Source organism: Arctopsyche grandis, chromosome 3 (genome assembly GCF_051622035.1).
Source record: "Arctopsyche grandis isolate Sample6627 chromosome 3, ASM5162203v2, whole genome shotgun sequence".
In the NCBI taxonomy this organism is placed as follows: Eukaryota; Metazoa; Arthropoda; class Insecta; order Trichoptera; family Hydropsychidae; genus Arctopsyche; species Arctopsyche grandis.
The window spans coordinates 14,068,601-14,096,422 of NC_135357.1; the positions used below are offsets into that span (position 1 = coordinate 14,068,601).

The following is a 27,822-nucleotide window of genomic DNA, read 5'->3' on the forward strand; positions in this document are numbered from 1 at the left end:
AAGGGACGATCCCGTTCTTTGATTTGGTTTGACAGTCTCTTGGGAGACCTTCCTCTCACTCGCCTTCCCTTCAGCTTTCCGGCGACTACTAACATTTTCAGACTCATATGGCCAAAATAGGACAGAACCCATTTCCTACATGTTGTGGATATTCTCTCCGAGGCTGCTAGCTCTTTCAGGATAGAGATGTTCATGCGTCTTACGGTCCATGGGATGGGAACATAATATATGAACAGTATAAATATTAACGATACTTTTAGAAAAGTGAATTATGTACTCTAACGTTCAAGTGGTAAATCAATTAATCACAAGTATGTATGTATAATATGTACACAAGTGGAAATATTCCTACGATAGGATAAAGTGAAAAGGAATCGGGAGATTGGTAGCCCTGCACCTGATCCGGGCGATGCGGCGTCCCGCTCTCGGCAGCGCGAGTGCATTGGAGAGCGAGCGAGAGGGGAGATTGTTGCGCGGCAGCGGTGCGGTGCGGTGGCTGTGCTGTGGCCGCGAAGCCTCCGCTCCCGAGCGCTCGCGCTCACCAGTGCCGGTCCAGACGGCGACGCGCTCGCAACGCGGGCCGTCGAGACGATTGCGAGCGTCAGTGCGAGTGCGAGTGCGAGTGCGGTGCGAGTGCGAGTGCGAATGCGGACCCACGCCTCTCGGTCCACCGAGCGTGCTGAACGCCAAACGCTGAAACGCTGAAACGCACCCAGCGCGTTCTCTCTCGATCGCTCTCATCTCCAACTGTCGCGTCGCGAATTATCTGAAAAAATCTCGGGGAATTCGCCGCTGTTTACATCGGACGCCGCTGCGCAACCACCCACCCACCCACCCCCTGCACACGTATATATTCGTCTACATTTTCACTACCAAAACATCGCCCGCTTGTGTGTGTGTGTGTGTGTTCAGTGCGATTCTGTGTGTCAAAATTTGAATTGTCAAAGTTTGTTTATTTGTGATAACGGAACGATGCGCGCGTGTGCGTGCGCGTTTTGCGCGAAAAGTCGATCCTGCTCGGAATTTGTATTGCCGAACTGACAGTGTTGAAACATCAAACACTTTTTCGTCCCTTTTACCAGTGGAAGTTTCTTCAGTTTTGGGTACATTTTGAGGGTTGATAACGTTAAACGAAGCTAAAGTCTGTTTTTCAAATTTGAATCGGCGATCAACAAATTTGAATCGGTTTGTTGGTTGCTATTTGTATGCCGCGTGGCATTTGTTTTTTTTTTTGAATAAATTTAATAAACATTTGTTAATTGATAATTTTGTTTTAAAACAACATACAAATATTTACATTTAAATGTACGTACTAATTTTTATGTATATTTTTAATTTTTAAAAGCTTTTCATTTAATTTTTATTCATAATACTAGTTGTTTTAACCGGCTTCGCTCAATATTTGTAATATAAATAGCGTAAACATGGCGAATCTAATAGTAAATATTCATTTGTTTTTTTATTAAATTTAATTGAATCGAAAAAAAAATATCGAATCGTCGTCATAGAAACTTTCCTAACCGTTCCCAGCCCAAGATACATACATACATACTTACATACATACAAAGTCTCTTCCGAAATTATATATTAGATTAAAGTATATAATACACCCGAAGTTCATATTCTCATCATTTCTAATAGCTATTGATCCAGTGAACATTTTCCATATGATTTTTCTTGTCAATATTTATACTATTATTATTTTTTTAATGCTCATTTTTAAGACACTATTGGCCAAGTATAATATTATATGTGTTAAATACTATCAATGTAATATAAGGCTAGTAATTAAATACTTTAAAATTTCCTAGTAACTAATTTCATCTATTCGATCTAGACTTCTTTAGATATAATTTGTTTATACAATTTCGTACAACGTAAATAATCTTTAAATGTTTATTTTAAACTAGCGTTTTACCCGGCTTCGCTCGGTATTTGTAATATAAACCGCTTAAACATGGCCAATTTAATAGTAAACATTTTATTAAATTCATTTGAATAGATTTATTTTATTTAAATTTATTTGAATATTCATTCGTTTTTCTACGAACCAACAATAGTTACATACAAAGTCTCTTTCGAAATTATATATTAGATGTAATAAATAATAGTCTAATTAGATTCCAATGAGCGATTTTCAATAAGAGAGAACATACAAAAAGAAAATAAATTAAATTTATTTCGATAGAAAACCGTCTGTCTAGTCTGTGCAATTACAAATGACACTAAAAATTTAATTAAATTACTACGAAATTTACGCGTGCAAAAACGTTCGTATTAATTTCAATTAAAAGCTCGGCTACACTGCTACAGCCGTGTTTTGAGTTTTAATTTAAAATTGTTTCTAAAACAGGCGTAAGCAATGATTTGTATCGTATTATAACAGATATAGAGCGAAATATTTACATATGTTCATCGTCAAGCCGTGTAATTGGATCGCATTTAAGATAAAATAGAACACGTTTTCGGGGGGCGTCACACACATACACATATCGGGAGATAACTATTACATATATTCTGTGCATGGGGTGGTGCTAATCCCGTCCGTATTATTGTTATATATGTTCAGAGTTCAGTGGAGTGTTTCTGACGGTTGATACATAAATATTTTATTTTAAAAGTAGTCTCGACGATGACAAGTAGTGTTAGTGCGCGCGAGCAGCCATCATCAGTGCGTTCTTGATGGCAAATCAGTGAATCTGTTACTTAGTACTTATTGCCCAATAGGTATTCATTGTACACGTCACGTGAGTTAGTTGTTTTTGTTAGTCAGTTGCACATGACGGTGCTTATGGTGCATGTGTGACGCTTATGGATTATCCGAATCCCGTTTGAAGCCTTATCGGGGACTTCCCTCAAGATGGACAGGACCAGAGCTGTGGACATCCTGCTGGTGTCTTTCCTGCTTGTTTCATCAGGTACTTAAATCCTTTTTTTATTTAATTAAATGAATTTCAGGTTTTTTTCTACTAGGTACATGTGCCCAAATATTTGTATAATTTTACCGGTAAGTAATTCAACGTTGAAGCAATCATTACCACGTCTTCAAGAGGACCATAATTTGACGCTACATATTGTAATTTGAGTTTAAGTTTGAAAATTGTTACATTACGTCTAAAATTATTCCAAGTACATATCTCATTTCTGTTAATTCGGCAGAAGAAAGAAATATTCGCGATTCTTACTGGTTAGCTAAAATATTCTAACCAAATAGTAAGAGCGTATTTAAAGCTCACCGTTGGAATAGAAATCTACAGTTTGCCTACTGGTAATTTAACTGAAATGTGGTGTAGTCAGTATTTTCGTTGGGTAGCAACAAATTTAATAAAACGTCTTATTTGGCTTAACAACTGGGATATGTACATACATATATCAGGCTATATATTACTTTTATTATTTATTTATTAACAAAAAAAAACAGACAAACATCATTACAACGTATATAAACAATGAAAAAAAAGCATTGAATAATGGTAGAAATGGAATAGACGTACTACTAAGAAAAATTATCAAACAATAGAAATTTAAAGCAAGAAAATGAATAACAAAAAGGATCAATATGAGGGGGAACATTGTCAAAAGAAGAGCAAGATCTACATATAGTATACATATGTATCTATGTAAAAGGAATTAACGGAATAGTTGGTAGAACAGGGGTTCATGTGAAATAATAAAGAATTACGGAGGGATCTGATTGGACATAGGATTATACTTAATAAATGATGACTATCAATTTTATAATTCAAAAGCTTATCATAAATTTTCCTCCTAGATTGTAAGGAAACAAAAAGATCATTGTGAAGAAATCCGGAATTGCAATTGGAATGGAATTTTTTATTTATGTATTCTAAATAACAATTCATTATTGAAAAAGAAATACTTTTTCTTCTCTGAATGAAGTGTTATGCTACATTATATCAACCGTATACTATGAAAGTTAATGAATTTATAATATGCATGTATTATATGTAGAGTTTGGAAATTGTTACATTATGTCTAAAATTATTCCAAGTTGATTTATGTACCTCATTCCAGTTAAACCGTTAGTAAGAAGAAAAAAATGCGCGATTTTTATCGGTTGGTTTAGATGTTCTGGCCAATAGGTATCGGGTATTTAGAGGTGGTTCATAACACAGCTTTTACTGAAGTAATTGAAATAGTTAGTATAGAGTTGTTTTCGAAACTCAAAAAGGTTTGCGATAGTATGTTAGTTGGCTGCAACCAAATGTGATAAAAGTTTTTCGTAATTATCGCTCTAGATACTAATACGTTTATTTCTGCAAACAAGTAGACGAATCGTTTCAAATGTTTGGAAAAAAAACTGTACATATGTAGATGCTAAGTGTACTTTTTTACTTCGCTGTCGATGAATTCATTCACACGCTTATACATATGTATGTATACTAGTAACCGGGTGCACGCATTCGTGCACTTGATAAAAAGTGAGCATTCAGTATGATGTCATTTGACAGATTTCTCATGCGCATTGTGGTGTAACGTCAATAAGAACAATCATCGATGTGAGCGTTTTTATCAGTGCTGTAGAATCCGATCAAATTTTACCAACTCCAATTCCGGCTTTATTTTTTTATGTTTCGACTCGGACTCAGATTCGTATGTAGAGTCGGTTTAAACTATACCTTTCAAAATATTAAAAATGAAAGGAATTAAAAAATTTACTAAAAATTGACATGTAACCCAATTTCTTGAATTATTGGTAATGAAATATGTAAATATGTAAATAAAAAAGTAAGCCCATTCATAGTGTATGCGTATGAATTTCATACACAAAAAAACAAATTTAATAAAAAAAAAAGTATGAGACGGACTACACAAACGGCTTTGGCCAGAACAAATCAAAATATGTGCAATTCAACGATTTTATTTAGTTTCGGTGATTATTCCGCAAAAAGCGATCTCATGCACGTCACTAAAATCTCGATCACGGAACATCTGGCACCCAAAAACTCCATCAATCCCCACGCGAAATATTGTACTAACGAGAACTCGAGTGTCAGATATTCTAAATTCGCGATTTTTGTGGCAACAATTGTCGTTAGCGTGATCGCAATTTGCGTAATAATCCGTTTGCCTTTTATTTATAATGTAATTTAAATTCATGATTTCTATAAAAAAAAAATTAAATTAGTGACAGTAAAATTAGAGACTAGACGCATACTGTAATACTCTTAATTCAAATTATATAATAATAAAAAAGGGATCGGAGTTAGTTGAATTTTTACAACTCCGAATCTACAGCCCTGGTTTTTAGGTATATATGTAGGTGTACGAGTATATTATGACCTTTTTAATGAAGTTGTTCGGTCTTTAGCATGTGCTCGAATGTTGAACTCATATTTATTTGGCCGGTATTGAAGACTTGGGTCCTCGACTGCCAGAAGCCGCAACTCCACCCACTCGCTCACAAGAACTCCGCTTAGTCGTCCGTTATTTATCCTTTCCGTGGACGTCTTTTTTTCATTCGTTTCTCGTCCTGAGCACAATGTCAAAAGTGTTCTTCACCTGAGCGGCCATTATACGTTTTCGACCTCAAATTGTTTTGTAGACAGTTTTGGCTATGGCCCGAGTCGAAAGTGGCTAATGGCGCGTGGGCTAAGACTCGCGTGGGATTCGGTCTCGAGAACGGTGCCTCTGCAAGATTTAACCACGTTTTATCCTCTAACATTCGATACGATTCGGATCAATCGGAGTGTATCGACGATAGCGAGACCACGTAAAATTCAGACGCGATACGTTTGGGAAATGATAATGTCATTTTACGATAATTGTGCGCTGGAGTGTTTCGACAGGTAGATTTAATTAACACACAATGCATCATTTCGTTGACAACTTGCTTCTGTTACTACAATATGTGTGTACATAGAGAAGATTAACACTAATTCAGCGCGCGTCGAGCGAAATGCGAGTTCACCCGCGAATCTGCCATACCAAAGGCTTTTACGGTTTTGGCAATTAGTTTTTTTTTTTTTTTGAATTTCATTAATTAACCAGCGTGGGATTAGAGAGTGGCAAACACAAAGAGTTTCGTTTCAAAAGCGTCACCTGTCGACTGCCTTATGCGGTGTAGCTGACGACTTTTTAAGCCTCGACTATAGATTCACCCACGCCCTCTGACCGTTACGCTCTCGAATTTACGTATATTTTTCCAAAATTAATTAATTTTCGAGAGTGTGTGCACCTGTGTGAGTGACCCTGGAAAAGGCGTACGACTTGCGATTCGAGTCGAAAGGCAGGCAGGCGTTCAAACAAATACAAAACAAAGCTAATACTTTTACGATGATTTTTCACTTCAACAGTTCTCGGGCTGAGGCAAAATGGACCCGTATGTACATATGGAAATATCAACATTACAATTTCTTACGTATACTTACTTCCCAAGTAGGTCATCCAAATAAGCATTTAAAAAAATTAGACTGCGGAACATTTTCGTGTTGGTGAAGTCCATAACATGCAGTTGTATGTTATGAATGGTTTTGTGTAATAAAACAACATATTTTGTGTAAATGAAAACGAGCTTTGATAATGTGAAATCGTTTTATGCTATATATTATATATCGGATTATACATATATCTCAACCGTTTTGAACCGCGACCCAAATGAGGATTTCGCGACCCAAGAAAAGATAAATAAAATAACGCATTTAATTCATTTTAATAATAAATTGTATTAGTGCTAACGTTATGTAACACTAATAAATGTGAACCTTGACGTTCACTAAGTTTTGAAGGATAATCAAATCTTGATACTACATATTTTAGACACAACGACGATTGATCGTATAAAGGTTCGTTTATACCAGCACAGTACTGGACTTAAACAGCAGTAATAAAAATATCATTTAGTACATTCTATATGGAAACATTCATATGTATGTTCCGTAATGTGTACGTGCTGTATCCGAAACTGAAGCAATCGACGCGATCTATTCAGCAGTACATGTCACCGAAACTTATCAAGCAGAACCGGTTTTCTTTGGCCATTGTGGATATATTAACGCATGGGGTCACATGGGGTTACCATGTGCATATGAATATTTTTGGAAATGTCATATTGTGACAATATTGAGTCGACGATACGACACAGGCAATATTGCGACGTATATTGCTCTGTAATGTATATTTAAGCCGATTTTGCCTTGCACTCGTCCAAAACAACCATGGACGTACCGAAAATGAACGGTGCTGTATATTATGAATAATACTAGTCTTTTCTGTGTTGTGCTGTGCCGAGCTGTTGACGTGCAGTGCTGGATAATATCTTCTTATTTTTCATTTCGTGGTCATTGATGCTATTTCGAATTAGATCCGCTTCCAATCCTCCCGATTTTGTGCCAAGTTGAAGGCAGCGTAAAAGGACGATCCCGCAAGTTCTTTAATTTGGTCAGACCATCTCTTGGTAGACCGCCCTCTCGCTCGCCATCTGGATGATATAAGCGAACCTTTATGCGGTGAATTCAAAATAATAATATCAACTCCCCTTTTCCTCCATCTTTCTCTTGTAGACGAATTATCTGTGTTCGATACTTGAGATGGAACGCTTATTTATTAAAGACATATGTAAATTATTGTAAATTAAAAAACATATACATATATTTGATGTTATTAAAGTAAATTTTAGGAATGTTAGTTACATCATTGACTCTTGATATTGTAAGGCAAACACAAAAATATATGTTCATATGGATTCGAATACAAGCACAAATGTTCGATAACGTCAGGCAAATCGCCAATAAAGAGCGATAACGTTAACGTTACCGTTGACGACAGTCGATGTCGAAGTTTCGATGAAATTACGTTTTTACGCGGTGGTAGCGTCGCGGCCGTAAAAGGGGCGTAATGATACGGCCGTGTGGGATTCGGAATCGACGACTAATAAAAAAAAATTAGACGTTAGCGTATCTAAATTAGAGCCGAATCTAAAACGCTTCCTTTTTTTTTAGATGACTACGTGTTGGACTAATTTTTATTTATTACATACCTCTTCTTATGTATTATTGTTTTCAACTTCACATATCAAAAACTAATGGAATGTTTCATACGGAATCGTATGTATGTATGTGAAAATTTATTTTTAATATTAGAAAAAATATATAGTAAATTTAAATATCGTGCAATATATTAAATGTTGTGCATAGTGAAGTGCATTTAGCCAACAGCAGTTAGTTCAGTGGCGCCGATTGAATTTTAGCCGAAACCGATCGTTGGTCGGACTGAAAGCTAATGATTTCCACTCCAAAGTTTCGGGTTCGTTAGCTCCGATCCGTGGACCTTTTTCCAGAGGCGTGCTGAAACTTTTGCCTTCGTTTCGGTGTCAATTATTTGAATTTCTTTTGGTTTTCCGGGTGCGATTGAATTACCGCGCAGCTGATCGAATTTCTTATTTTTTATTTCTCTGATTGATCTTTGTATTGGGTAGTAAATATCTATGTAAGTAGTTGGTACATTGTATATTAGAGGTATTTTTTTTTTATCTTAACCTCACTCGCACTTGTTTTGAATTACACGAACTTGTTATTTTTCTCATGTACAAATTAAAAAAAATAAAAAGATTGAAATAAAACGTGACTATTGAACACTAGAAATGGAATAATATATTTTTGAACTCGGACGTCACTGGACCTATGTGAATATGAAAGGATTTTATTTTAACATTTTTAGTTCGTTCTGCACTAACTGCGGGTGAATTGTTTTCAAAAGCTTCAATTTGTTTTTGTAAACCTCAAAACTCGTCGATAATACATTCAAATAATAGCTTTTGGATGTGAGTGAAGTATTTTTTTTTTTTAGATACTGACGCACATGTACTGTATTAATATACATATATGTACATACATATGGACATATGTAGTGAATATCTTGAGATGGGTAATATCCAGTGGTTTTCCGTTAACTTCTGGCATTGACAGAGAGTAAATAAGAAAGGGATTGTATGTATAATATGTTAGAAGAATCTTTAGTGGTGTTAATTTAACCGATTTCATATAAAGCCATTACGAAAAAGTATCAGTATGGATATTGAAAAGAGATTTTTCTATTCGCCATGTGATTTTTATTTAATTTTTATGGGAATAATTTTAATATTTTTAAAATGCATATTGGATTCCGAGTAATTTAGATTCACCATGTCAAACGTTTGTATTATTTCCATGCATAATATATACATAAGTTGACTTTGGAAAGGATTTTATCTCTATTGGTTACTCAGTGCCTTCTAGAACGAAAATAATGAAAATTGGGAGTCGGTTATGGTTCTAGTGGGTAGGTTGGGCTTTTGGTAGTGCCAATTTTGGCTTGATAATTTTATTTTTACATGATGTCACGGCAAGACGTTTACGGACAAAACGTCGAAGGACACAATGTCTACGTCAAAATAATAAAGTGACATAATGTCTACGGACAAAATGATAACGCGACATAATGTCGACGGACAAAATGATAACGACATCATTTTGTCGTAGATGTTGTGTTGTTCGACGTTTTGTCCGTGGAGGTTTTCTTATGGGACCGTATTATGTGTATACATATACATACATATAACAGTTCAAGTGTTGCCTCCGGTTCGATCATGAACGTACCATTTTGTTCATATATGAAGTATTGGTTTTAGTTTAAATGCTAACAGCCAAAAGCTTTATTATGTCACATGAATCTTCCATCTGTCAAAACCTTTAATATGTCAAAACGCGAAGTACATACATATTTAAAAGGAAAATCCCATGGAACCGCATTACAACGTTGCTATAATTCCCGTTTCCACTAATAATAAAAATATTGTAACCCATGGTAAGCATACATACACACAAGATGGGAAAAATGATTGAGAGTACTTAATGCCTAATAGTTTATGCATGAACAAACTAATTCGTTTGTCAATTTTTTTTGTGTACACTAGAACTGACCAAATCGGTTCGTGAATGAACAAACTAGTATGTTCATGAACGAATGAAATTTACACCTGGACTGCAACACATAGGTATGTACATACATACATATTTGTAGATATCGTAATCATAGAAAAAAATAGAATTAATTTTTCGTCATAGAAAGTAATTAATGTCAATTTGATTAGAGAAGTAGTGTACAGAATGATAAATCCAGGAAAGAATCAATGACACCAAAGTTATTCGAATAGCAGGCATTTTAGACGCAGACACACAGTGGTATGCGGCACGTTTATTTTTTAGATAGTTTTGCACATGTAAATATTATACATAAAACGCGAGCACTTATTTTATCCTTGTTTTGATACAGGTTTTACAGTGACCGATAGGGGTGAAAATTGTTGAAATAATAAGATCGTACGAATTAGCAATGACATGAAGACACGCCCATTCACAGCCGGAGTCTAGGCATGCCGTGCCGTACGATTTTGTGTGTCTGCGTCTTTAGGTTGACATTAGTTACTATAGAGATTTTCTGTATATGTATGTATAAGTACGTATTTTAACAATGGAAGTTTTTATATAAAATACTTGTTTTTATACTTTATACAAAATCAATACATCAATGTGTACGATTCAGCCAACGTCGTTCAAATGTCATTTTTTTGAGTGGTACTAATCGTCTGATTTGTTTCGGCGAATTGCCTTCAGATTTGTATTTCGGCGAATTGGAGAATAATTTAGGGATTTCGGAGTTTGGAAGAGGGTGGTCACGGTGATAGGGTTGGATTGTCTGTTTGGTGGGGGAGGGGGGGGTGTGTGGTTTGTCCCACCTGATACATAATGAGGTGGTGCGGAACGGACGGACAGGCCGTTTGTTTTTACCGGGGCTCTTCTTGCGGTCGTGTCCGTCGTGACCGGGGCCAGGTCGGCTTCCGGTTCCCGACGACTCTCACAAAACTAGTTTTCATTCAAGAAGATCGTGTACCTTAATAACCCCGCACACACACGTACGTATAGGTATATCCAATTCGATCGTTAATTTATTCGAGCGCCTATAATTCGGTGTATGTTTTATTTTTAATATAATTTTTGTGTTTTCTTAAACTATAAAGGTGACTTTGTACTTTGTCGAGTGAATTCGAAGGAAATTTTTGATGGAAATTCAATTAAACGTCGAGATTTTAGTTTTAAAAGTTAACAAAGGGTAGACGTTCTTAAAAGTTAACGAGTAATACATTTATAATATGTATTCGCAAGCTCGTATAAAATCCGTTACTTAGAGAGTTTCGTATTTGGCGCTGATATACATATGTATATGTATAACAAAACATGTATTTATTTTATTTTATTTTAAGTTTATGTGGACCATTGTGGCATTACAGGAGTCCCTAATGCGCCATAATGGTCGAAAAATACAGATAGACGAGAAAAATAAAAATATATACATATGTATATAAAAAAATACATCATATATATATAGTATCCTATTCTGTCTGTGTGTCCGTTTGTCTGAGATAACGTTGGCCGTACTATATGTAATAGTCGAGAGATATAAAAAAGACGTCTTAATGTGAAACGTAAAAGAGGTTTGTAAAAAAATATCAAATAATAAAATACTAAGTAGGGAATGTCTTGCACGTATAGCCAGCACCAATATGTAAGAACCAGCCGCAAATACGAAACATTCCTGCGAGGTCCAAATGGAAGAGAGAAGATCAAAATTCCACTCATAAATTTCATTAAATTATGAAAATAATGATGAGCCTAGGTTACCATACAAATATGTTAAAATAATCTACGATAACCTACACTCACTGTGGTGGAAAATATCACATTCAGGCTCAGCAGCAACGATTTCATTGAGAAGTCGGTTAACTCTTGGAATAGGAGCCATTCGATAAAGAACTGCGTGAGCACAACCATCAAATGATGTTGTCTAACCACGCACTTAATTATTAGGGACACACACAAAGTCCCAACTGTTCCAGCAATGACGGGCATGACGTATTACCACGTAGAAGCTGGAGAACAAAACGAATATTTAATTATAAAAAAAGATTATTATAAAATGTCTACGCCTTTTGACTTATGTACATACATAGGTTAAATTGTATTTTCAAATATTCTGTCATTTTTTGTAATATACATTAGCGAAGGCAGTACGTTGAAACCGATAAAAAAAAACCACTTAAGATTATATCTTATTATTAAACGAACTACATAATCTTGTATAATTATTTATATATTTGTCATTTTTTTTTAATATTAGACGAACGGTTTTTCTGATTCTTTTCACATCTCCTTATTCTAGTTTAAAATCACAACAGAATTGAGAAAACTCATTTAGTGGGTTAAATTGTTTTTTAAGCTTTTGACATTTATGCAGTATTGCATCATGTTCGCACGCATGCAATTAGCGCTGTCTGACTTTGTTGCAAATAAATCACCATCTCTTTATACCGGGTATACACAACACGAGTACATATGTATATCATATATGGATATTTAACATTTTCCAGTATTGCTTTCTTACGGTCGGTTTTATAAGCTTTTTATTAACTTCACTCGGTTATTAATTAAATTTTGAAGTAATGAAATTAAATTTGAATTTTCAAATATTGTTCAATATTTTCGTATGTAATTTATTTATTTAAATTTGATCGAGGCGGGTTCGTATTTTTGCTAAACAATTGTGCATTAAAAATTCTCGATTCCTTTTTAAGTAAACACAGTCATAATTTACATCGATTGCCACACATATTTTTTTTATCGAACCAAATACCGATTTAATTTGCAGTTTCGAATCCTATTCGAACGTAATTTATCCGTTTTTGTGGCGCCCGTCATTCAATTTTCGCGTGTATTTTTTTCGCCTTCAGAAAAGTTTTAAAATTATACACTTTGGACCTCGGAAGAGAACGTCCGGACCAGTTCTTATAAAAATTATTCGTATATAAAACCTGATCTTTGAGGACCGGTTCTCGAATTGTCCTTACTTTAATTTATATTCATAGCATCCCGTGCACACTACGACTATGTAATTTGCGTGGACACACGTACATATATTTATAAGCGATATTTATTATTTATAGCTGCACTTATCGAAATGCACATGGATGTTCATTTTGACTTTGGAAACATATCGACTGTGTATTAGGATAGAAAAATTCCTGTTCTTCTTGAATTTCTCAAACTGTAGAGCCTGTTTAAAGTATATCTTTACATTACGTAAAATTAGCCTCGAGCTGAACGCCAGATTTTTTGTTTGTAGAAAAAGGCTTAGCATATGCGATGTTCAGTAGCGCGAGTGTGAGAGAGATGATTACCAAGTGTGAGAGAGATAGTCCATAAGAGAACAGGTGCTCGCGAACGAGCTGGGACAGGTGGGAGATAAATTCGAATATGGAACGCCTTCGCCTTCACCTTCCAGCTCCCTTCTTCTCAAATCCCTTATACATATCCAGGTCGTTTCCCACCTTTATTACGACCGTCAAAAGAAGCGGGAAAAATTGTCGCTCGCGAGATGCTGTCGTCCATTGTTGCCGAATTTCATATTTTCGATATCGATTCTTGAGGAGGGGGCTTTTGCGATTCATTTTCATTAAAGGGGTTAACGGTGATTAAAAGCGTTTCGTCAGACGCGAATTTTGCGATGGACGGCCGTGTAAATCTTTCCGATAAGGGTTGCTTCGCTAAAATGGCACCCTTGGGACGTTGCCATCTAATTACGAAACTGCCAATGTTCGTTGTTGGCGTATTTATGGCTAAGAATTTTAACGACGATTGGTAGTTATGGCTTATGAATATAAAAGAAATGGACTCAAATTATATATGTACGTGTATATGTATGTACATATGTACATATGTATAAAATTGTAATTGTGTATTAAGGAAAGGTTTCCCATTTCAATTGTAAATTATATGTAATTTTAACCAACTCAATAATAACAACCCACTCTGGCTAAGACTAAACATATTTTATTTTATTTAAAACTTTGCCATAGTGACATTACAAAATTGTTTTAAGTCGTCACTACTTTATTCAATCAATATATGTACACTCATTACAGATCGCTCCAATGTGACGAGTGTACTATACAGATCAAGAAACACACCAAATTATATGTTAATACATAATTATTACATAATTCGATATTATACATGACATCTATGGTTAAACATAGCAAAGTGCATTGGAAACATCGTACACAATACGTTCAACAAATATTTATACAACAATACGAATTTTTATACAATAATCATCCACAGATACATCTATGGAGAGAAACCCGGCGAACCTTGAGATATAACATAATAACTCAAGATTTTGCGAGAGAAATGGGGAGGGAAAGACAATTTTGCAGGAATCGTTACAATGAAAATCAGAAAAATTGGCTAACTCTGATAGGAAACGACCGACCTGGTCACAAACCAAGGTCTGGCAAGCAGCAACCAGTATGACTCGAACTCGTAACCACACTGACCATACAAGATATGCTTACCACTAGTCCATGCGGCTGATAATATGAATGCAGAAACAAATAAAATAAACTAAGATAAATATAAAACATGAAACAAATAAATCAATATAAAAAATAAATACACTATAAATAATCTATATATAAAATCGAATTCAACTACCTCTCAACCAGATCAGTATATTTTAGATTAAATAAATCTAAGCTAACATAAATCTGACTGATGAGTGAAGAAGGTGACGGAGACATGGAACTGGTACGTGCCACAAGAAATGAGAACAAACTGCGGTGTCTAATGTACCTCAGTTGGCTGGGAATATTGAAGCTCAATTCGGAAAAAAATTAGGATTGCTCACCAAACCAATCAGTAGAAATGTTTTCACAAATGGTGACCGGAAAAATGCAATCGAGATAGTTGCACTCTCGAGACATCCAAACTTTCAAAGATGCTCAAGGAGAACTAACGCATTAGAATTCCACAAATAAGCGTCAAAGGGTATTTGTATGTTATCCGAGGGTGCTAACCGTTTTTTGTGAAATTCTATTGCAAGTTTTTTGAGCGTCTTTAAAAATTAGGACTTCTCGAAACTGCGCCATTATTCAGTGCAATTTAGTGCATCTTTCCGGGAACCTTTACAAATATACTCTACGTCGTGACTTGAGGGAATTATAACCTAGTGCTTCCAGCAAGTAGGCACTAGGATAAAGCCAAGGATAGTGACCCTAAACTATCATACGTATATACATACATGTAAGTATATCTGAGAAACCTCCTGTGCACTCTATCAACTCTCAAGCAATGTGACAGTGACAGATGCTCGATCGAGGTACCAGTTTTTCGTTTCGACGCTACGTTATTATTTTTCTTTCATTAAAACGATATGTTTTTAAACGTAACGCAGACTAATTAAGTGATGTGTAATAGTATAAATAAATCGTAGAACAAAATTTCCTCTTTGTACATACGTATGTACATTTCGAAAAACATTAAATATTATGTTTTGTGTTTAAAAATATTTTAAATACTAGTGAGCTGTAATACGTTTATTTTTTTTCGAGATTCTCAACATATCGAATTAAAATAAGCGATAAAAATTTGTGAACAAATTTCGAACAAAGTCGAACAGCAATAGTGTTTTTGGAACTGAAAATTGGACTTCCACCACTTTAATATATAACGGATCATATATTATAATCAGCGGCGTGCCGTGGAAATTTTCCTGTCTTTATCGCACAACCTCATTTTGGTGTGCGCGAGCAGAAACCAAGGGGACTCTGTATGACGTCTCCCAGTACCCCTGTATCCTGCGCGGGCATACGATAAAAACGCGGAGATTTCCACGGCACGCCTCTGATTGTAATATTTATTCAAGTGACCAAATATGTCAATTGACAACAGAAGTATTTTGTTTACACAGTGAATCACGTCATCAACGCTACTGGCATTTTAAGCATGACGTCTATAGCGGTCATCCGCGGGGAAAGGGTTAATAATTCCAATTTTGGTATACCTTATGGTATCGTAACTTTGATCGCAGACGGGCTTTGGTGTCTTTTAATTTTGAAGGATTTTTTTCGTTACTGGTGTTGCTCAGGCATCACTGGTAACGCCGGCTAATATTATACATAATATTTCCATATAATCTGTTGTTAAATGTTTTGTTTTTTTTTATTACAAATTTTCCATTTCTTATAGTCTTTTGGGATGTATTTTATTTACGTTTTCGTTTTAAAAAATAAATAATTCATTAGTCTTCGATGGAAACATAACATTGTATATATATATATACATATGTACATACATAGGTAATATGTAGTCGTGTCCCGTTAAATTCGGTCCATTATATACACACACACACTTACCAGTATAAAATATACCAGATTACGAAGCAGCACGATAGTAACCGGATACCCTTTATTGTTCTCATTATTCTGCGCCTTTGATATCAAAATCGCAGTCTGGTTTTTTTCTACACATACACACATATATACATACACATACACCCTCGCTAACACTACACAGATATTTTCTCACACTTTATCTGTCTGCCCTTTTATCTTAGCGCGTCCTTTTTTGCGACCCTCCCAGCCGCGGGAAGCTTCTTGAAGATGGCCGTCGAGATGACTGTCACTCGGTGACAAGTCATAACTAGCGCTACGGCACCTATCCGACAAGTTCTACCCTGTATCCTCACACCCTTACATGGTATCGATCACAACCCCCATTCGTGAAAAAGTTTACTCTACGATGTTTTTTTTTTTTTAAGATTTAGCCGTTGCGCTTTGCCTCGGCGTGCGCGGGTTATAATCGGCTGTGGCGAATCTAAATTTGAACACATCTATAGGTCGAAAAGGCGTGTCGTGACCCGAGAGGTCTCGACCCGATCTGAATCTGAGTGGGGAGGGTGACGGTGGTAGGGGTGGGAGAAGAGTGTGGGAGGGTACGTGGGCCGCCGGTGCGCGACCGCTGACGAGGCTTTTGTACGAGAGAGCTGGAAGAGATGTCATGAGATATGACGATAGGTGTGCGATTTGACGGTGGATGACGAAACTCGCGTGAATGGAGGCTTTATAGGTGTTCGGTTGCACTGGCGGTGTTGGCGTGAGTGTGGGTGGTGTGACTATAATATACGCACATATTTTTTTATACGCTCAAAACATATCTAATTGTATTTTATTATTGATATTTGAAGAATGAAAACGAGTCGGGTCAAATTACTCGAATAATGTATTATGTATGTGGTTGACCAATAAGGCTAAATTGCCAAAGGGTTTATTGTATTCGAGGTAGGGATCCCAAATATTCGTCGACTTCAACTATTCGAATATCGAATAGTAAAACAAGAGCTATTCGAATATTCGAATATATTCGAAAATTAAAAAAAAGGTAATTACATATGTACTAAGCATAAATTACATTATATTTATAAATGTAATATATTAAAATTAATAAAACGTAATTTCAAGAAAATTAAAAAAAACATGAAACTAAAATCCACAAAAAAATGAGATAAAAATTTATAAACTCCTGCTGTAATTAAAGATGCACTATTTTTGCTTAATTTTTTGATTGCGGTTTCAACGGGAGTAAGAACATCAATTCAAAATATATATTTCATTCTTAGAAACAGTTGAAACATTGAAATTATATTCTTTTAGTGATATGTTTACACTTTCGTAAACTTGAATAAATCGTCTTATCATAGTTGCCATTGAATTCCACCTCGTTTTTACATCCAATAATAATTTCAATTTACTTTCTTTTTTCATTATGATTTCTTCTAAAAATTTATATTTCGCCGGTTTGTCGCAGCGACATTGTTGGGACTATGGACTAGGCTTAAATATTCGTATTATTTTTAATGTTTTCTAAAATTTCGTAGAGATTATTATCGATCGAAAAATGTTTTTTCTTCAAACATTTCTGTATTTAATGAATAAAAATCCGTTTCTTCACATGTAGACATTTCATCTTCCTCATTATCTTCATTTTCATCACAATTATCGCTATTACATATTTAATTTTCTTCATAATCATCGGCTTCTTCGTCATCACTCTTTTCATATTGATTTTGTGTATTTATTTTATAAAAAAATATATACACGAATAATATTCTAATAGTTGATGAAATATTCGAATAACGAATAGCTGAAAATCAGACGAATAATTCGAATACTCGAATATTTGAATATTAGATTGGGATCCCTAATTCCCAGGGATCCCGGGACACGTGTAAAAAACATTTTTTTTCCAATTTAATATATATTTTATTACTAAAAAAAATAATTATGTACTTACAAAATATAAAAAAAGTAAATATTACATGATACATCTATTAACTTGGTTTTATTGTTAAAAGGGACGAATTTTTTTTTTTTTAATTATCGGTTTTTTCTCCTGTCAGTATGTATATTTTAATTTCTTTTTTAAAGTCGAGGTTATCTTTATTTACGTTGTTTTGTATATTTGTCTTTGATAACTCCTTATTTAATTCTTCATCCATCGTCAAACACATAATTGTTTCATCTTTATCCGAATCTAAAAGAGTTTCTACCATTGTGGAATCGTCAATACAAGAAGGATATACTCGCTTCATAATAGTTTCACCGTAGGATACACATTTGCTTTTATTACAACACTCAAGAATGTTTTGTTCGGTATAAAATTAGAATTATTTAAAATTTGTGTTAAAAAAATAAATTTCAGGCTTCCTCTTTCTTCGATTTTAATTTTCAATTCTCGGAATAATTCATCGGTAAGGACAAGTCCTTCGGTATTGAGATTTTCCAAAAATAGAATTATAAGAAACGATTTTGGCCATTATGCTCATAAAACTTCCACGTTCGGGGAATGCGCTGTACTTAGTGCTAAACAACAAACCTTTTGAGAATATTTTACAATTCTTTATGTATTTGATTTATTATTTCAGACGTTGTATATTTTCAAGATTTGATTAAATCCAATTCCCGGGATTCGAGATAAGACACGGGATAACAAAAATTCCATGAATTCCCGGGAATGTCTCTCCCGGGTCGACCTGGTCAGAAACCCTAGTATGTACATATATAGTATTAAATGTAAGCTCGGAATACATTTCTAAGCCCGCTTTAAAGGTCACGGAATTTGACCCTTAAAGCCCTCAACATGAGGCCACCCCCCCAAAGAATACAGTCCAAGAGACCCTTTCGTCGGAGAAAATACGAAAATACGCTCGGAATACATTAATGGGTTTTATTAAATTTGTTTCCGATATGATTTTATTTGTTGCTTTTTAAATACATAATGTTGCATGTCAGTTGCGTGCCGTGCCTATTACCCACACATATGCAAATTCCTACAATGAAATGTAATATCAATAATTTATCGAAATCATTATGAATTTTATATTTGAATTAGGATCATACCAAAGGTTTTTAAACATGTCAATTAATTTTAATTTTTTTAGAAATGGTAATCATTGTTATATAAGAGTTTTGCACTTATTAATTGTTCTGTTTCTAAAGGAATTATTTTATATACAAATGATTATATTTTAACTTATATGTACATATGTATGTAGATACATGAAGTCAATTTTCTTCTTTTTTTTTTTTCAAATTTTTGGACTTAAACAAATTTTTAGAGATAGGGAATGGAATACATGGGTTAGAAGTATGACAAGGGTAGTGGGTATAGCGGAGAGAATGATGAGGTTGAAATGGCAATGGGCGGGACATGTAACTAGAAGAATGGACAAAATAAGTGCTGGAATGGTACCCGAGAGAATGGTAAGATGGTGAAAGGAAGGCTGCGAGGAAGATGGGTAGACGAACTTAGGAAAATGTGTGGAGTGAGATGGATGAGAGTTGTGCAATGTAGAGACGATGTAGAGACAATGTGGAGAGGTCTTCATCCAGCAGTGGATGATGATGTTATAAATATTTTCAATGATAATACAATATTTTATCAAAGATTTTTTTACAAAGTCTTTGAATCGTTTGAGAAAGTTGATAGTAATTAGTATTTGTATATTTCTTTAAAATATTGTGAATGTGTTTAAGAAAATATTTTTATGTGGTATTTTCTATATCTACTTATCCGTCTATCCGTCTATGCGTCTCAAAATAAACATAATATTTAAAAGCAATATCCGTTTAAATTGAATCAAAATAGCTTTATCAATAGCTGTAATTATGCCAGAAGGACTTTCAAGCTTCTATACGGAATCGTAAAGGTTAAAAAGATTACCGAAAACGATTAAGCCGACGATTGATATTATTTTTGTGCTATAAAATGATCGTTTACGGAGATAAAACAAGATTCAATGCATATACTCATGTTAACCTTCAATAGAATTGAAATTTGAAAGTCATTTCCGCATAATAGTCACGTTTTCACGCTTTTCACACTTTTCAAGTTTCAGCTTTAATTCCAATAAATTCTTACAATATTTGTACGATTCGGCGTCGGATGGGGGGTGTTGGGCGGGTGGGCCTATTTCCAAACGCCTTTTAAAAGAGATTCGATTTGAGATTTACGCGCGGCTCTAAAAAAAGGGGAGGAAACTCCCCCATCACAACTACGCGAACGAGGCGTGAGGCTGCGGGGTAGTAGTATGTGCGAAAAATTTGTACGAAATTCGAAAAGTCGGAATGATGCGATTTATATTCACAGTTATCGCCGTGAAAAGTTTATGATTATTGTGTACCGAAGCGGCGTTATGCGCTATGTCGAAAATCGTTACTCGTGCCTTAATATTTTATCTGAGGGGAATGTTTTCTTATCAATCTATGTTATGTGTCTAATATGTATGTACATATACATATGTATGTACATATATGCATTTTATGAGTAGTAGTTTACGGTTATGCTAAATATTGTCTAGCTTTTATACTTTATTGCGCCTTTCATAATTTATTTTTACTTTATCTATGTAGTAGTAACAATAGATGAAGTTTTGTGATCATGCGAAAATTCGAACTCGAGATTTTGGCTGATTCGAACTCAGAATTGATCACTGATCTCGTTTTCATGATCTAGAAAAAATGTGTGTGTGTCTGTATATTTTGTGGATTTTTTGAACACAGTTTTTCCTATCGAACTGAAACTTAGTATTGGTTACTGAAATTCTTATGGACACGACGTAAATTTTTAAGTTGACCGGAAAGGGTACCTCTCCTTATAGGTGTCTCCTTTTTTTAAGTTTTTGAATTAAATTATCTCCCAAACCGCTAACTAAACGTATCAATCTGAAACATTATATTATTTTGTATTCTTTATGTACTAACTTAGAGCTGATAAGGTTTTGGTCAGAATTCGTAAACCGGAAGTATTATTTTTTTTTAAAACAATATTTCATTCTTTTATTTTGACCTTTTAAATTATTTTATTCTTCTAGATATTTATTGTGTATCAAAAATGCTGTTAGTATTTAGTTAAATGCTATTAGTATTTCATAATGCTGCCGGTATGTGTCTGTACGGTTCAATATCGAATTTTGTTTTGTGACCTTATATTCCTCAAATTCATAGATAAAGTCATGGGTTGGTCACATCCGAATTTTTTAATTTTCTCACTGATTAGCTTTGTTACAATGGATATGAAATTCTTTTGTTAAACGAAATAATTTTGAATATATTACTTATACATTACATTACAATTATAGGGAAGCGTCCTTTTAGGTTTCATTTTAATTAGGTTGTGTAATGTATTTTTTTGGAACATTGTGAATATTGGAAAAATTTAAATTGAAATTTATATTATTTTGTTTGTCTCTATTATAATTCCTTTTATTAATTTAATAAAAACAAAGTTTTCATTTTTTCTTCAGTCGGCTTTGAAAATTTGGAGCTAGTATGTATAAAATACATACATATATACTATATATGTACATATGTATACATACATAGTACATATGTATGTATATGTACATAACTACACGATATATTCTTTCTACCTATAGATACATAGAAGAAAGTGAAGTTTGCCATTTACGAAAAATAACTTGATTTTCATGGCGACGAAAATGAATAAAAAAATATAAAGGGCATACTTAAGAAATAGTCTTATATGTACATATGTAAAAGGGCTGGAAAGTCGGTTTATAATATATCGACTCCGAGTCCGACTCCGAACTCCGACTCCAACTTTATAGTATGATCGACATTTCTTGCCAACGTATAAAATTATTAGTAATGGAAATTATAGTGATATTAAAAAAATAGAGGTATTAAAAAAAACACTCCAATTTATTGCATTATTGGTTATGAAATTGGTTTAAATAAAATAAGTACATTCATGTACGTTAAGTACATTAAGTATATATGTATGTGCATTCAGTGTATGTGTATGAATTTTATAAACAAACAAATCAATTTAATAAAAAAAATGAACGTAAAAATGAAAATAAAAAAGGTTTTGGCTACAATACATCAAAGTATGTACGTGCAATTCAACAATTTTATTTGTAATGTAATTTAAATTCATGATTTTTATAAAAAAATATATTAAATTTCAATTTATTTCAATAAAATTAGAGACATAGACTTAGTCATTATAAAGAAAATAATAAAGGGAGTCGTTTTATTATTTTCATTTTTTATGACTCCGACTCCACTTGATATGTTCCGACTCCTCGACTCCAACTCCACAGCCATGGTGTTAATAGATAGCTCTTGTTATTACAATTTTTTTTATATAATCGATATTTAAACAGTTACAATCAATATTCTTTATTTTTTTACGTCCATTACATATGTAAATTTTTAATGAAAGGAATTTTCATCATTAATGTGAGCAATAATATCTTTAAATTTTGCAACGCCTCCTTGATATTTAATATTACTTATATGCCGAGTGTTTCGACAAGTACGTTTCCGTCATTAACAGGTTTTGCAACGATAATTTGAGTCTAGATTAATTTTGTGTGCAAAACACAGCCACACATAGACACGCAAACGACTTAAGTCAATTCATAATCTAAAAAAAAAAAAACTAAAAAATGTGAAGGGTATTAATCGGTAAATTTACATGCATTTTTTTACTATGACTTAATCTCGTCAGTTCGGACGCGGATTTCATTCATAAGAATTCGACGTAATCAACACTCAAGGCATAACGCAAACGTTCGATGGCCACTTGACCAGTCCAAGTGTCTATGTAACTCTACTTATTTGCCGACACATGCGCGTTATTATCTTTGGTCAGGTCTCGTGTCGAAACCGACGACTCCCACGTCCATTCGGCCAAAATATCATGACGATGCAGCATCCATTCATGATTTTTTTCGACCAGAAAATAATAAAAAAAAAACGTACATAAGAATACGGCAGGTGAAAGGAGTTGAAAAATCGACTAGATAGTTATGCGTGGGAGTTCAAAATCAATAGTGGGCACTAGGCCGCTCGCTGATGTCATGCTTGCAACGAAATCTCCTACAAACCTCTCCAAATTGTTGATGATCGACCTTATAAAATACCCGTGTGTCGAAATTAGCGCTATTTAGAAGAGCTATCTTGCAGAAAATCACACGTACATACACACGTGTGTGCGTTTCGCGTCATTAGGTTAGGTTCTGAATGTATCAAAAACCAATTATCCTTTTATCGGGGAAACGTGTAGTATACAAATCATACAAATTCGTTGTGTACCGTTAATGGCAACTCGGGTGTACCGTTTTATATCCATTAACCCGAGCTGGGGCTATCCATTCTTTACGATGTTTCGTGGCGACATTAAATCTGGAGATAAGAATGAATAATTATGTTGAAATTGTCTCGCGTTGTTTTTTGGCCGTTGTACAGTGTGCCGTGCCGCTTGTGGTCCATTTTGAACGGTGCATCGTTTTTGAATGCGTTCCAAAACTACGTTCTATTCTCGTTCATTCCAACTGTTAAATTAACCGATGCCCGCTGTGTCCTGGTTATGGATTACCTATACGTTGCTATAATTCGAAATCGCCTTTGTTTTCGGAATATCGGTTCATTTCTACTAAAGCTGGACGAAAATTGACGATTTCGGTTATAAAATCGAACACACATTACATAATGATTAAATTTTAACCTATATATGTATGTGTGTTACCGTCAAAGTGTATTACCAGTTGTAATATATATTATCTAGTGTTTTGGATAATTCATATTCGAATACAAATTACCTACTAGGTATTAGTTTCTACGGGTGAAAATACAGTCTCACCGGTTCTCGCCAGTAATAACAATATATATTAGCTTTGACAGTTCAGATTTGTTTACAGAACGCTTATGGATTCAACAATGCGTTGATATTACCTATGTACTAATAAGAATTATGGAAAAGATGTTCATATTACGATATCCCTAAAACGTATTCAAAACAAAAATATGATTTTCCAACTCAAATGACGTTAATACTAGTCAAGTGACGTTTTCAAGAAAATCAGTACTGTGAATAAAAATACATCAAAATCAGGTTGCATTAAAAGCCTATGTGTGTAGGTTCTGTGAATAATATTCAAAAAGTAGATGAAAGAAACGGAATACAACGAAGAACAGAATACATATTGACTGATTCTGACCAATTATACATAATATGTTGTAAATCCATTGTGTCATGAAATAACTACCTACGTTGTATATATGAAACATATTGTAACTAATCAAAATATATTACAACTGGTAATTACACTTTGACTGAAATATATACATATATGATCATGCGAAAATTTGGATTTGAAATTTTTACTGATTTTTAGATACTCGGTGTCAATCACGTTTTATTATTAAAGGATTCTAATAATAAAACGTGACCAAAAAACCTGGATAGGTTTTTTGTCCACTGAATTTCCAAGCAGTTTATGTACATATGTATACCTACATATGTATGTTGCTATTTTATAAAAATAATAAAAATCGACCAAAATATTTTTTTTTATTTTATTCATATCTAATATATAATTTCGAAAGAGACTTTGTATCTGTGTAAGTATGTATGTATCTTTAGTTGGGAACTTCGTAAAAAAAGTCAAAATTTCTATAAAATACGACGATTCGATTTTTTTTCCGATTCAAATAAATTTAATAAACAACCAAATGAATATTTACTATTAGATTCGGCATTTTTGCGCTGTTTACATTACAAATACTGAGCGAAGCCGGGTAAAACAACTAGTATGTTATATATTACTTATACTGCAAAACAACTCTTTGCTCTTACAATTCATAAAACCATTGGTATTTAGTTTTTCATATCGACATCTACCGATTGGGCAAAATAATTTATGGAGTTAATTCGAAATTCGATAAACACGAAAGGATCTGTTACAATTTTTTGAATTACATTTGTTGAAAAATATTATTTTTCATTAGTCATTTGAGCTATCGTATTGATTTTTATCGTATTTCATATTGAATAATTGGTATTAGTGAAACTTTATTGTAATTTATTTGAAGTAAATAAAAATCGGCATTGAAATGTAAAATTTTCTGATTGATCCATCCGTAGACCCAATTTATTTGTACATTACAATATGTATAAATAAATTGGGTACATATGTATGTATATGTACATTTTACGTACAAATAAATTGCTGAACTTACGTATAACATGTCGACATTCTTCTTATTATGTATGAACATATGTGCAATTTGCCTTGTTATACCTATGTATGTATATGTAATATTGGCTAGGAAAATAGACTGAAATTTGGAAAACACGGCTACTACTTAGTGTCGTTTTTTCCGTTGCGGCTATCTCGCCGCAGAGTTTTCTTAACCCCTTCACTTCCCGGATGAGAGGCGTACGTACGTCGTAAAACTAACTAAGTTTGCAAAATTTTGAAATTTCTCCGCAATAGTTAACCATCGCACTTTATGCTCGAGTTATTTCTCCGGGGAATGGAATGAGCGGCCTAGGTAGGGGTTAACTCTACTCACTGTCGGAAAATGGAGAGTTATACAATTTGTCCCAGTTTGCTCTTTATCGATGTGCAAATATTTTTAAGCTAGATTTGTCCTATTATTAATTATATATACGATATGTATATTTCGTCGTGAAATCATATGGAGCCACTTTACGTAATCGAATTTGAATCGGCTGAGCTGACTGTATTATTATGTATGTATATCTTCGTTTTATGTTAGTCGACATACATACATATACATTTACGAGTAGCTAGTTGTCGTCACTCTGTCTCACAGTCCTATTTATTTCTCGCCTTTTCTGTTTTTGCAATCTATTAGGAGGCTGTCCGTGCTTAGGCGTTACCTCGAGTGACACTTTTCGCGACGTCCGTGTGTTCAACTCATTATCAATCAATCACACCGCCGAAGTGGTGTAATAACGAGCGAGGGGTTTTTTGCAGGTCCCTTCACCCACTCCCCATCGATCACTCCCACCTTCCCAGTTTCGACGAAAACGCCATCGATTTTCAAATTAAGCTCAACGTTATGACGGAAGGATGTCTGAAGGAGATGAAGATGTATGACCGGGCGTCGTTTGAAGACTTCTTCTGCTTGAATGATCATTTTCAATACCGAAATCAATCTGTACATAGCATACTAGCTGGAGTTATTAACCTTTTTTTAGTCTAGGAATACTTGTGTATGGCAAAAAAATTATGTTTACAGATTTTTCTATAATAAATATAGCACATAAGTGATCTTAAAATCGACCATATGTATGTTATATATATGTAAATACGTACATATATGAAAAGTCTATCAAACACTTGATTAAAAGTCCACATTTTAATAAACTAAATTGTAATTAATTTTTCTATTTGATTCCTCATAGTACTCAACGAACATATGCATGTAGTATTCAATGCTTTCTTCGTGTATTATATTTATCTTGAGCAATTTTGATTACTTTTCTGTGATTGTAACGAATACTTTTCGGTCTCATAATGGGTTATTGGTTGCATTGTTTCAGTAACGAAAATCTCTCGTTAGTGACGGAAATTCCACTGGTGATTGATGGCATAGTATCGTCGCCGCATACACGTATCGATAATTGACACGTGTCGGATCGAATTGATGGCGCCAAATAAAAAGCAAAATATGAAAAAAAAAAAGAAAAGATAATTGAAATTTGTAGTGATCGTTTGTCGGATTTATTGATGGGGTGGGAAACTAGTTTTGAGCGATTGAATGAGCCACAACTGCTGGATGGGGCGCTGAAAGCTATGAGATTACTGGGTGGTTTTTTTTTGTTTTTTTCGGATGCTTTATTGTATTGATAGTATTGACGTTTTGAAAGCTTTGAACAATTCTATGAAACGTATATATTGGAAAGAATACTCCATGTATATTTAATTTGATTTTTGTGCAACTTTTACGTACGATTTTCAAATCTAAATTTATTTCTATTCAATTTTATATTTACTTGATGTAAAAAAGTTTTATAAATAAATATCAATTATATACATTAATATATTAAATAATAGTTTAAATAAAATTCGTTTAATCGAAATTCAATTTCCATTTATTTATCAGTATATTTACATTATTAAAAGCGCGTTTGTACGAACACAAAAAAAAGATCAGCCGTGTACAACGAACCCTTTCGCATCCTTTGTGTAAAGTACACTTAAGCACTTTCCAAACACTGCGCAGCTAGGAACAAAGGATTTTCTCAAGGAAACAACGACCCTGAATAACTTGAGGAATTTCTGATTTTTGTTTTCGAACCCCCCCTATTGGGACGTAAGGCGAGGGGGTTAGAGGGGGGATGGGTTAAAGGTTCAAATCAATAATTCATCTGCGTGTTGGTAATGCAAATTCGATCGACGCACATCACCGCACAATCTGTTTTGGGTGAAAATCTTTAATTTTTTTTCACGCTCTGAAAACAGACACTCGAGCACGAACTTCGAGATTTTTAGGAACACATCTTGAGATTCTTTCAGTATCTTTTGATTTGCGTTTGTGTGTATATGAACGGTGCCAGGATGAACGCGGAGATAAGGCGAGTTTCCTATTGA

General features: G+C 34.1%; 1 protein-coding gene across 1 annotated transcript in view; it reads left to right on the forward strand.

Annotated features, from left to right (window-relative positions):
* The first annotated feature begins 468 nt into the window (after window positions 1-468).
* Window positions 469-27,822, forward strand: part of sns (nephrin adhesion molecule sticks and stones) — a 328,226-nt gene continuing 300,872 nt past the window's right edge. Inside the window, exons 1-2 of the mRNA XM_077428473.1 lie at window positions 469-846; window positions 2,570-2,918. Coding sequence (XP_077284599.1) covers window positions 2,861-2,918 — 58 coding nt within the window. The 5' untranslated portion in view covers window positions 469-846; window positions 2,570-2,860. The remainder of the gene's footprint in view (window positions 847-2,569; window positions 2,919-27,822) is intronic.